Genomic DNA, 12,977 nt, shown 5'->3' on the forward strand with positions numbered 1-12,977 from the left:
AGTGACATGATGACTATGCTGATGTGATTGACAGTATAAGGATAGGCTGAAGGGGGACAAGGGCAGAAACAGGACTTGCTTATTCACTTCTAGAAAAGTGTCGGACACATGGTCAATGCTCAAAAAATAAATTTTTAACACTTGAATGTTGTCAAATCTATTGGTCTTTTACTTTACAATTTTCTAAATGAATGCTGTCTAAATCTAAAAAGATTCTTTCTAAATTTAATGTGGTAATTAGAAATGGCCTTTCCTACCATTACATTATAAAGATATTAACTTATATTTCCTTCTGTTACTCTCATAATTTCATTTCTTAAATTTGAATTTTCATCCATCTGCAGTCTATTTTGGTGGGAGGAATAAAGTCGGGAAGCCAGCTTTATAATTTCCAAAATGGCTAGCTGTTCATCCAAGCTCCATATATTATATAATCCCACTTCCTCCTACTGAAAACCTGGTGAGACTTAGTTCCTATTCTGATATAATTACGAGCTATTAATAAAAACCATTCCTTATGCCTACTTTACATTGATAGCTATACCCAAAAGCAGAGGCATCTATGTACCATATTAGGTGGTCGATTAAAGATCACTAACTAACTTACCCACTAGCACAGTGACTGACCGTTATGTCCTTTAGTTTTCACAACCAACAGTTACTCCTTTCTGATTTAAAAACTGGGAGGAAGAAACAGGGACAGACAAGACAGAAAGAGTCACAAAATTTCCTACAATCTACGTAGCGACAAACTTAAAGGATTAGTCTCACTTCTGCCTTTTTTGTTCCTCAAAATAAAAAAGCAAACAAGACATTAGCAACAAGGAAAACCTTTTTCTTTCCCTCCACCTTCCCACCCTGTGAAATATTTCCATTTTAATTGAAAATGAGAGATGGAAAAAATGATGTAAATAACTCTTTAGGAAAGAAAGCCTATTGTAGTAGTCAAACAAATTTTGCTAAAAGGTTAATAATCAGTATTTACAAAGTTCAGAAGGCTGTGACAATCCTGGAAGAGATTTAGGATCCAAAATTTCAGTTGAATTATATAACCAGATGGTCCACGAGAGGCTGAAATTGTCTTACTGCGTTAGGTTGATTTCTTTTTCTCTGCTCTGAAGAGAAGGATGCCTGAATGTCACCTGGCGCATCCTAGGGAAGGCAAGTCACTGAATGTGGGCCTCTACTGGAGTATATGTGGGGCCCCATCAAAGGTCCTAAGTTTGGTTTCTCTTAGAAATAGGAACAGGTGGTGCTATTGTCCCAGGAAAGAAATGTAACCAGACAGTGGGAGGTCTAAGGCTCCTAAGGGAAAAGTCGCCAGGGCCCGAGGGAAAACTCTCTCCTTCCTCTGCCGGGAAAGCGACAGTGAGTTGAGAAACAAGGCCAGTCCAATGCCAAACCCCATGTTCCGGGGGCAGGTGGTATCCTGAGCCATGCCTGTGTGTGGTGCTGAAAGAGCTGCGCCCCACCGCAGCCTGAGGCGGCGACATCCTGCGCGATTTGGGAAAGGGACAGCATTTTTCAAAGGGCAGCAGGGGGCAGCTCTGCACAGATCTCTTCAGTCAAGAGGGACACAGGCTGATCTGCTGAACTCTTTACAGCCAGTTTCCAAAACCCACCCTGTGGGGTCATGAGAAGTAACAGCAAGGACAATTAAACAATTACCAGTGCCCTTTTCTTCCGGGATAAAGTCAGACTGGAGCCCACAGAAACCCTGGAAGTTCTGAGTAATTCAAGGAGGGGAAAACCCTGAGACAGAAATCCTAGATTTCTTGATAGTGGGTCATATATCATTAACTGGAAATAAAGAAACGAGATTATATCTGGACCCCAAGGTTGCAATCTCAGGCTGCCTGTTACTTTTGGAAAAGGACTTTTTAGTCAGGGTCAGGAATACAATTTCTATTTGTTAATTGAATTGTTAAAAGTGATGAATGATAAAAGGGACAAGTTATATTTGCTTTTGTCTCCTTAAATTTTGTTCAATAAGTATATAAACTCTGGGCGGGGGGGATGCAGTTCACTTTGCTTTAACAGTTAAACAAATAGACATTATATTTTTAATTATTATTATTTGTTTTGAGGAATATTAGCCCTGAGGTAACTACTGCCAATCCTCCTCTTTTTGCTGAGGAAGACTGGCCCTGAGCTAACATCCATGCCCATCTTCCTCTACTTTATACGTGGGACGCCTGCCACAGCATGGCTTTTGCCAAGGGGTGCCATGTCCGCACCTGGGATCTGAACCAGCGAACCCCAGGCCGCCAAGAAGCGGAACGTGCGAACTTAACCGCTGCGCCACCGGGCCAGTCCCTAGACATTATTTTGATATGTTTAATGGCCTACTGAAAAAGAATAGTTCAGATTGGGATTGCCGATTAAAATTAGCCTCAGCCAAACACACTTTACCTGACAGCAGCCGATTCTAATCCTAATGATAGTAAATATTCAAAGATGAATTGAAAGTCTACAAGAAATATATGTTCCCAGAGAGTGAAAAAATATTCTGAAATTTGTCATTACACCTCACCATTTCCACGTAATCTCTGGTGATATGCCTTCAGGATTTTTATTATTCTTTCTATTCTTCTCCGTTGCAATTAAATCCACAGTTAACCAGCTTACATTCCATTAGGCTAAATCTACCCCGTCTTGACTTCCATCTTTGTCCCAAATGTATTAAATTTGTGAAACTTTTCATTAGTCTTTCTTTTTTTGCTTCATTCTTCACCCACTTTTCTAAAATATGAAGGAGTAAACATGAAATTAAATACTGGAATAAGAATGCAATACTGCAGGGAGAAAAACCTCACGACTCTGCAGAAGCCAAACTGTTGCCTGGCAGGCTGCACCCTGCGCAGTGTGGCCCACAATTTCCATTGGTTCGATGATAAGTGCAAATCCAATGTGCAATTTATAAGGCAGGCTAAGGGTATCAATGCTCAGTTTTTGGAAGAATATGTTCCACTATAGTCAAGTACGTGAAAGACAACAGGCAAGATATGCAAACACCAAAAACGACCTCTGGAAGGTTAAAATTATGAATCAAACCTTCGAGCATCTAGGCAAGCGCTGAGCAGCGGGGTGTGTGACTAAGCAGGTGCGGACTCTCTCCCTTTCTCTCAGCTGTTCTGTAAGGCACTGAATAGCTCAAGCTCCACACTAAGGGAGGCGGAGAGTTAGCCAACCCATTCCCTCCCTATGACCCGATCCCCGTCTGTTTCTCTCCCCCTTCAAAGCCAAACCAAAGGACGCAAACTAAGGAAAGGGCAGGCGCTGAGGATCCAAGGTCTCTCTGTGGTGAATCCAACCTGAGTCTGCCATTAAAGTTCTTCGTGTCTTAGAAAGAACTGGAAACTGAGAACATTTTCTCTGGCTTCACTAGCAGAAAAAATGAAACTGGTAATGAAGCAGAAGCACCATGTCAATTGCTTAAAGTTCACTCACATTTAACATTTCACACACCATTTACATTCCAGTTCTCTCTCTACCAAGTGAAAAAGGTAGTGGTGCCCTTTGGGGCTTAGCAGGATGGCCGGCTCCCCCTCCCTTCCCTTTTTTCTTCACTGAGTGGTGAGAGATCTTCGTGCCAACTGAAACCGTCTGTGGCTCAGTGACACTCCCGCCCCCAGCTGAGTACTGAGAAATCACTTCCATCATGAATAAAAGAGCAACGATCCTACACAGAGCCCTGACTGGTTTGTCAGATATCATCACACACTCGGCAGAGCCTACTTTTGAGTTTTGGAGCTGCGACTTCCTGTCTTGATCAATGAGATTCAACCTGCAGCATCGGTTTCACACACCATGCATTCCAAAGAGATTTGACAAATAATATCAACATTTATTGAGTGACTTCTCTGTTCCAGGCTGCTGTTATAGGCTGAATTATTTGTATGTTGACAAAAAAATCAAAAATTCGTATGTTGTACTTCAGAATGTAACCCTATTTGGAGTCAGGGCCTTCAAACAGGTGATCAAGTTAAAATAAGGCCATTACAGTGGGCCATAATCGCATCTGACTCGTGTCCTTAGAAGAAGAGGAAATTTGGGCACACAGAGAAACACCAGGGGTGCCTGTGGGCAGAGGAAAGACCATGGGAAGAGGCAGCAAGAGAGAAGTCATCTGCAAGCCGCGGAGAGAGGCCTCAGAGGAAACCAAGCCTGCCGGCACTTTGATCTTGGACGTCCAGCCTCCAGAACCGTGAGAAAATAAATTTCTCTTGTTTAGACCACCCAGTTGAATTAATGCAGGTAGTGTTCTGAAGAAGTTACATACAGTAGGCTTCCTTTTCGGCTTATCCACGGGGTTGCGTTCCAAGACCCTCAGTGGATGTCTGAAACCTGGGATAGTACGGAACCCTATATATACTATGTCTTTTCCTATGGATACATACCTACGATAAAGTTTAATTTATAAATTAGGCACAGTAAGAGATTAACAATGATAACTAATAATAAAACAGAACAGTTATAACAATATACTGTAATAAAAGTTATTGTAGATCTTAGCAACCTCAGCATAGGATTTTTTTCTCGTTCCTTATTAAGATTCAACCTGTAGCATCGGTTTCACACACCTTTCACCTTTTCACTTAAAGGAAGCGCTTTATGACTTTCTTTGGTCATATCCGAATTGCAGGCATCACTACTCCTGCACTTTGGGGCCATTATTAAGCAAAATAAGGGTTACTTGAACACAGGCACTGTGATACCACGATAGTAGGTCTGATAAGCAAGACAGCTACTAAGTGACCAACAGGCAGGTAGAGAATGGTGCACAATTTAAAACTTATGAATTGTTTATTTCTGGAATTTTCCATTTAATATTTTCGGACCTTGGTTGATCAAGGGTAACTGAATCTAAGGAACACGAAACCATGAATAAGAAGGGACTGCTATATATGAACTCAGTTCATTCTTACAACAACCTGTGTGTGTGGAGCAGGAGGAGCATTATCAATATCCTTTTGCAGATAAGGAAACTAAAGCCCAGAGCTTTTAAAAGACGAAAGTTAGAAAAAAAGATTAGGTGGCAAATAAATGATTGAGCTGGAATTTAAATGTCTGTACTTTGCCTCACAGGCCACGTACTGAACCATTACACTGTTTTGTCCCTCTACGTTCTGAGGAGCCCTTCTTTATGCACCAATATGTTTCTCTTGCAATCTTTAAGGAACAAGGAAACTTCATATTGTATGTATTTTACTATCAAAAAATAAAGTAATTTAAAAAGTAAAATAAAAATAAACTTTCTTAACACGTTTCACTTCCATGCCAGCTGAGGCCAGTTCATATTTCCTCCCCAAGTGCCCCTTTGCCTTTGCAAACAGGCCCTGGGAGCCCTCCCTAACCACTGAACCAGTGCCAGGGCCAACGGGCATGAAAAGAAGGCAGCCAGATGTCAACAGAGAGAATTACGCTCAGATTGTATTGAACACTGACTTGCAACCCGGCTCAGGAAATTCAGTGCTATTCATGGGAGCCAGAACCCTTATCTTAGACTGCCAGAGATCTCACACTGGGAGATAATTAAGGTCAAATCACTTATTGGTGGTTTGAATGGGGAAAAGTAGTGGGCTTTTTAGCTAACATTTTCTAGTGGCATTTTTAGTGTATGTACAGAGGAAGGGAATAAGTTCTAGCAGAGGGAAGCTGACAGATATAAACAGGAAATGAGCTGCAGCGTCCTTGTTTTCTCCTGTGACTATGTATAGTTGGTACATACCCAGAAGTCTCAGCAAACCCTTCCAGAGAGCAGAGTTCCTACCTTGTGACAGCTACAACAAAGGTGAGCAGATTGCTCTGTGATAAAAGCCACTCAATAGCATCATCTCTCCAACCAGCGAAAAACAGATCCAAGGCAGCCATCTAGCTGCAGGTGAGTTCACAGTAATTTGATGTTCTGAGGAACTGTTGTTGAAAAACAATGAATTTACATCCATTATGCCCAGCGTCAACTTCAGAATGATTTTATCATGCCTGCTCTTGTGTGGTTTAGCTGCAAAATGTGAGCTGTGACAGACTGAAGCAGAAAAGGAACAAATTTGCATGTTACTGGGTTGGAAGCCCTTTGATTGTTGGAGAGGCCAGATGATGCTGTCAAGCGCTTGCAGATAGCGGCACCGAGACACCCCAGATCTCTGCTCTGGGCAGCTGACAGCAAATGATTTAGAGTCAGCACGGGATCAAAGAGTTGGGACTATCTGAAGTAAAAGTGTTAAAAACACAGAGAAGCCTGCATCCTGATAAGAGGACATCACAGAAGAGAGAAATGCACAGAAAGAAAGAAAACGACCTTGAGTCTGTAAAATGTTACAAGGCTCAGAATTGTAAGATGTCTGAAATGAAAAGAAAATGTGCAGCTCTAATAAAAGCTTCAGAGCTGGAAAGCTTGGAAGTTGTATCCTTGCTACAATCAAACAAGAGAAAGGGGAGCGACAGATTACTGCACGGATTGTGATCACAATTACATTTCTGTTTTCAGGGGCTGATCATTTGCTTGCATAAGTAGGTCTGTGACTACACGTGCATTTTAGCTGAGCATGCCTCCTTGGTGTGAAATGCAAGACTTTCAAAATACAAATATTCTTTTAAGAAGAAAAAGACTGAGGCTGGCCTGGTGGCGCAGCGGTTAAGTTCACACGTTCCGCATCTCAGCGGCCTGGGGTTCGCTGGTTCAGATCCTGGGTGTGGACATGGCATCGCTTGGCGCACCATGCTGTGGTAGGCGTCCCACATATAAAGTAGAGGAAGATAGGCACCGATGTTAGCTCAGGGCCAGGCTTCCTCAGCAAAAAGGATTGGCAGTAGTTAGTTCAGGGCTAATCTTCCTCGAAAAAAAAAAAAGAGAGAGAGAAAAAGAAGAAAAAGACTACTCAGTGGCAATAGTCAAGTCAAAACTTACTATTTAAAGAAGCAAATAAAATATTGGAAATGAGACTTTAAGTAGAAACGTAAGTAATAAATTTCCTGCTTTGGAAATTGACTTTTCAGCAAAGCGTGCCACATAATAACATACTCATCAATAGGGAGTAAATTAATGACTCTCCCAAGACTGCATCTTCTGGCAGCAGTCTAAGTGTTTCGAATCTGACTCCCCAATTTCTGTTTTTTGGGTTTGGGGACGTTTTTGCCTATTCCCTACTCTCCGTGAAAACAGCTAGCTACTGCCACCAAGTCTGGAATCCCCATTCGGAGAGAAGCACAGAGAAGATGAGTAACAGGCATAGCCAGTTGGAAAATTTGAGCCCCAATTTTTTCACTTAAAACTTCTCAGAATATGCAGACAATGCCCTGCCCATGTCCCCCCTTTAATCTGTACCTGGGCATCTGTACTAGAAGGAAAAGCCTTACAAAAACTAGATAGAGATCATGTTTTCTGTATTATGCGAGTCCCTTTTTCAACCAGTGAATATAAGATAAGCCACTGTGGGCACTCATATAAATATTTGCTTTTAGCGCCATCATACCAATAGTCCAGTCTTGAAAAGTGAATTTTCCAGAGTAAAGGCCATTTTATGACACCTCTCACACTCACACTCAAATTCAGATATTTGTATCTGGTTTCGGTTCACTGATCTAGCATATTTCTAAAAACTCTTCCAAAATTTACCAGTTTCTCATTAACAGTTTTTAATTGAAAAAGAAATTTCCCCAAACTCCAGCTGGAGTATGATCATGTAAATAATATTTACCTAAATTATACCCTAATGTGTATTTGACAAGTATAAAAGAGTTTTGCCCAGCAGCCTGAAATGTTTCCCCAAATTTTTATGGCTTGCTGGTGAACACTTAACATATCAGAATATACTAAAGGAAATTCTAAAAGCCTTAATTATATGATTACTTTGCCTGCACAGGAAATCATTTCCTTCTAAATATTGTGCTTCATCTTCTCTGATTTCTGAATTCATGGCAAATCTCCCGGCATTTATTTGTTTTTTTCTTTGACCCGTGCAATTAACCACGGTAGAGAAAAATAGCTATAAGAACTTTACCACATTGTGCAATGTTCTAATAAAACACAAGAGGGCAGGTTTTGCTTTAGCGTAAGTCATTCCCCTCTGCTGTTAATCAGGATGGTCATTGTGCTCATTACAAATTCAGAAACACTCAATAACATACAAAGTGAATGAGTAATCAGAGTGTGGACTCTGGCAGGAAGTTCTGGTATTTTAATAAAGAAGGACATTCTGCAAGGTGTTATTTACAACACAGAGAACAATTACATTTGAGAAACACCTGTTTTAGCTTATGTTTATAAACCACCAAAGGAGCAGAGAATGGCAGGAAGAGAAAGGACCAAATTCAATCATGTTACATCCAAGAAGTCCGACTTGAGTCAACGTGGCAAATAACACAGGTGCGTTAATGATTTCTGCCAAATAGATATAGTCTTGGTGAGAATACAGAGTGCATATAGGCCTTGAATAGGAATCTTTTGTTTTCGTTTGTTTTGTCTCTTTGTAGAAAACTTTAACTTATCCTATTGCTCAGAATTTTCTTGTGTGTTATTTTCAAGATTTCATTAAACTACCTGCCAAGGCATAATTAAGTTCATAGAGGTTATTTTCAGCTTGAATTGCCATTAAAGATAAAGTCCTGTCATCTTTGGAGAGTTTCTGGAGAAACTCTTAGGTCCATCGGTGTAAGAAGGGCACTGGTTTGCCCGGCTGAATAATGCGCCCACTAACTCCGTCCACTGAAACAAGGCTTTTAAGACATCAGATAGTGGAAGGCTTTAAAATGATACTGTGGGGTCTTAACTTTCTATCTTTGTCCCTATAAATGGTAGAATTAAGGCCTACCAACAATGGGGGGAAGATACACTCAAGAAGAAAATAGGGCTGAAAAGTATCCCCTTGTATTGGGTTGCATAGAGTAAAATTCCACCTAGTATATGTACAACTCAGAATCTGAAAAATAGGTTGTTATTAAATTCATGGTCCAAGTTCTACTTTGAGATTAGTTTATTCATTCAAAAAATATTTATAGGGAACTCAGGATGAGCAAGGCACTGTAGAAACAGGAAGAGTTTAACCTTGGGATTTGCCATTGCATCAAGGAGAGTAATTATCTCCCAGTTGTGGGGAGGAGTGGTGAATTGGCTCTTTTATGCCCCTGTATCAGTGAACCATCAACAGTTTCTGAGTACTTAAAGTGCTTTGAAAGTATGGCAGTGGAGCTGTACAGAGAGAGGTACAATCTGACCTCTCCAAGCTTCAAGAAACTTAAAGTCTAGATGTGGAAGCGGACACGACATAGCCATTGCTTCCTTGGCTCTAACTTCCTTATTCTGAGGGTCTCCAACAAGCTGACTGACCTGGAAGCCTTTCCAGGAGGATCTGTCACTTAGCTGCTGCAGGATCCTTCCTGGTCAGTGACTTAAGTAGCCACCCAACGCCACTCCTACCATACGATCAGTCTTTAGACTAAGGGGACAGCAAAACTCTTCACCTGAAAAAAGGCTGGTGTCTGCTTTTCCCACCTGTATAACAGAATGCCAGGAAGTAGCAATTCCTTAGAAACTCAAAAGAAAGTAGAAACATCAGTTTAAGAACTTATTTTCAAAAGTGAAGTAGTTGTTACGTAGTTTTTATATATATACACATATCCAATATATGTATATTGAATGTCAAAAAGATGGAAATTTATGTCACAAATTAAAAAGCAATAGCCCCCAACAGACAAACAATAATGTGCAAAACAAGGTTTATTTTTATTTTCTCCTTTAATAAGTTTTAGACTTCTTGTTAACGTGGGATTGAAATTATTCATTAAGATTATTATAATTAACAATGTTAAATCCTAAGCAAGACACAAATTAATGTCAAAGAGTTAGAATTAGAAGAGAATTTAATTCACAAAGGAAGGATGTTAAAGGATTTCAGTTCACTTCTGAATGTTAGCTTTGTAAAAGCATTCCTTTTGAAATCAAAATTCATATACATGCAGTTTTTCTAATACTGTGCATAGAAGCATATAAAGTGATCTATTCGTTTTCTTCAAGGTTGAATTTTTTTCCCTATTAATGAGAAGTATAGCCCTACAGTGCTCGGTGATATTGCCTGAGTTTATCTGCATAATATTCAGTGTAAGTAAATACCAACTTTTTTATTCCACATGTTTGTTCTACCTTTAGATTTGTTAAAAGGTTTACTGATCATTGATTTATTATAATGTTAGAAAATGTTAGAAAATTTTATTCCTCTTATATGAACTACAAAATTAGGCAATTATTTCTCTTAGGAAGACATTATAAAACATAATATTTATAAAAAGTAGCATTGCTATATATAAAAGTAGCTAAGTATAAATGATTACTCTTTTTTTCTACCTCAGATAGATCTTGCTTCAAAAAAAATCTTATGGGAATATGATGCATAAAAATTCTGATATACCTGGAAGATAAGCTAGAGGTTGTTATGTGCTTTATAGAATTATTCGTAATAGTTCATCTATAAAAAGTAATTTCCCCTGATGCTTTTAACGCATAATTGATTTATACCTAACTTTTCAGAAACATATCTACCATGCACAATTATAGCTTCATTTTAATATATTTCTCTTTTGGTTTAAAAACAGGATGTAAAAATGTGTTCCTCAACAACCCTGAGTTCAGAGCATAAATCTTCTAGAGTGGAGCATGTTATTGAACCATTGCTGAATTTTCCACGAATAAAGGCAGGAGTTGAGATCTATGTATGTGGTTGTGGCTAAAAATGCCCAAGAGGGGCTTCACCCCCTGAAGAACTCGGGGCTATCTTGATTCTCATCCACTGAACCTACTCTCAGATATACCTGTAGGATTATGAGACTCACTCAAACTCAAATTCAGGTCACATTGGGCTTTTTCATTTTTCTGGCTTTTACAGTCTTATTCCAGCAGATAACACTATCTTAATGAATCTTGCACCTTCTAGGCCCCCCATATATAGAAGGCAGCTCCAGGAGTCTATCAACACTCATTCACTCCAATAGAGAGGGGCTGAAATGAACAGATAGATGGGCCACCTTCTAGAACTTTGGGCTCACTCCTGATGCACAGGTACCAGATAGGAGCAGATGAAATTTGCCTTGAAATCTCAATGACCATTAAGTTCTCAGCAAGCATCATCTTAATAAGTCTAAACCTCTTAGTAAAGACTACCTCATTCTTATATCTCTTGACCTAATGATTGCTTAGCAGAACATAACCATTTAATTCTGAATTGTTATATTTTGTATGGATGGTTTGCTTTTAAATGATAACACTTAATCGATGAGTATTCGTAAGTAACTGTCAGTACGGTGCGGCATTAATGAATCTGAAGTCAACTCTTAAAAATAAGCCAAATGCATTATACGTGAAAGATTTTTCATCTGAGGCTGCCTAGTAAAGGAACTGGTTCAGGATCAGCCAAAGGGAGCCTCAGAGCAATGGAACACTAGTCAAATTGCCTCATATTCAGGATTATCGCCTCGCCAGCCTTCACCAGTCAGCGTTTCCTGGAAATAGTGATTCTATGCTTGTTAAGAGGTTTGTAACAACTAGAAAGCTCTATAATTTAATCCCTCGTCTATTTATTTATCACTATAGGATCAATGTTTATCCAGCTATTGAACCTTGTGATATGCCTACTGTCAGAAATGGCAGACTTGATAAATTCTGTAAAGTCCAATTTACAAAAAAGAACTGAATTTATCATTCATTCATTCATTTATTCTCCATCCTATTTGGAAAATAAGGCCTATTTTCATCTTCAAGAACATTTTAAAAGCTGGAGAAGAAAAGACAGAGAAGACAAAGAAGAAAAACAAGCCTCAGGAAAATTATCAGTTTCGGCACCTAAAAGCATAGATGTTTATAACTAAAATGGACCTTGGAGATTCATGTAGCACCTGCCACCCCCTACCTCCAGCCCATTACAAACGAAGACCTTTGGACCAAGAAAGATGGAACCGTGATCTGGTCCAGGTCTCAAATTACACTGACCCGTAAATTAAAATGAATCCACTCTATCAGGTTTTTTTTAGTGCTCTCAGAACGTGAGGAGGCTTAATCAACATAGGGAATTATTATGTGATACCACAAACCATCAGCTCTACCTTTGTTTGATGGCAGAGATAGCCTCTAGCACTTTAGCTTGAGTTTGCCAAACAAGCAAACCAGACTATAAATAAGCATCTTCTGTCTTTGGGGTCATCGCCACATTTGGAGGAGCTATGCCAAAGATCTTCAACTAAAGGAAGGATACTAAAGTTTGTTCATTGTCAGAGTCAGAACTACAACTTGGCCAGCTTCTTCTCTAGGGTAAGTGTGAGCATCCTAGGCTTCTTCTGTGTATCTCTTGCTTAAATGTGTCTCCATTAGGGGTGTATATCCTTTTCGAAGTCTTCTATACTGAAGGAAAACCAGTAGAGCGAAAAGACCAACCAAAGCCACCAGCATTCCCATAACCACTGACAGGGTTGTGGTCCAACCTGGAGTTTGTTCAACTGAAATTAAAGCAGAAGAGAAGAGTCTATGATTAGGATTTTCATCAGCTGAATACTCTTAGAAAAGGAAAGAATAAACCAATTTGCCTTTCACATGCATTTTTGTTGATAAAGCAAAACTACACTGGGTAGAATAAAATTTATCTTCCCCTTTCTTACCAACTATTTATCATATCCACAACTGTTTTTCTTGAAGAAGTGGGAAATGGAATTCCGTTATTTAAAGACAGTTTATTGCACTTTAAAAATTTCTTATAATAAATACTTATACAGAATAAACCCTCCAAGGAAGTATATAACTACCTTCGTGAGTTAAAAACTCATTTGTAAAATTGCAGGCTAAAATGGTGTCTGGGGAACTGCAAAACACACAACTCTCAGGTAGAGGAATTCTGCCTTTGTCTCTGCCTTTGGATAGGGTGATAAATGTGTGAGAGAGATCAGATGGGCTGTTACAACAGGAGACATTCAATAACAGGAGCAGAGGAAATTTG

At 39.5% G+C, this 12,977-nt stretch overlaps 1 protein-coding gene across 2 annotated transcripts in view; it reads right to left on the reverse strand.

Moving 5' to 3' along the window:
• Nucleotides 1–8,158: 8,158 nt before the first annotated feature.
• DCT (dopachrome tautomerase) overlaps nt 8,159–12,977 on the reverse strand; it is an 80,766-nt gene continuing 75,947 nt past the window's right edge. For both annotated transcript variants that reach the window (XM_070579060.1, XM_008532909.2), the window contains one exon: nt 8,159–12,483. In XM_070579060.1, coding sequence (XP_070435161.1) covers nt 12,314–12,483 — 170 coding nt within the window. In that variant the 3' untranslated portion in view covers nt 8,159–12,313. The remainder of the gene's footprint in view (nt 12,484–12,977) is intronic.

The sequence above is a fragment of the Equus przewalskii genome, chromosome 16, assembly GCF_037783145.1.
Source record: "Equus przewalskii isolate Varuska chromosome 16, EquPr2, whole genome shotgun sequence".
In the NCBI taxonomy this organism is placed as follows: domain Eukaryota; kingdom Metazoa; phylum Chordata; class Mammalia; order Perissodactyla; family Equidae; genus Equus; species Equus przewalskii.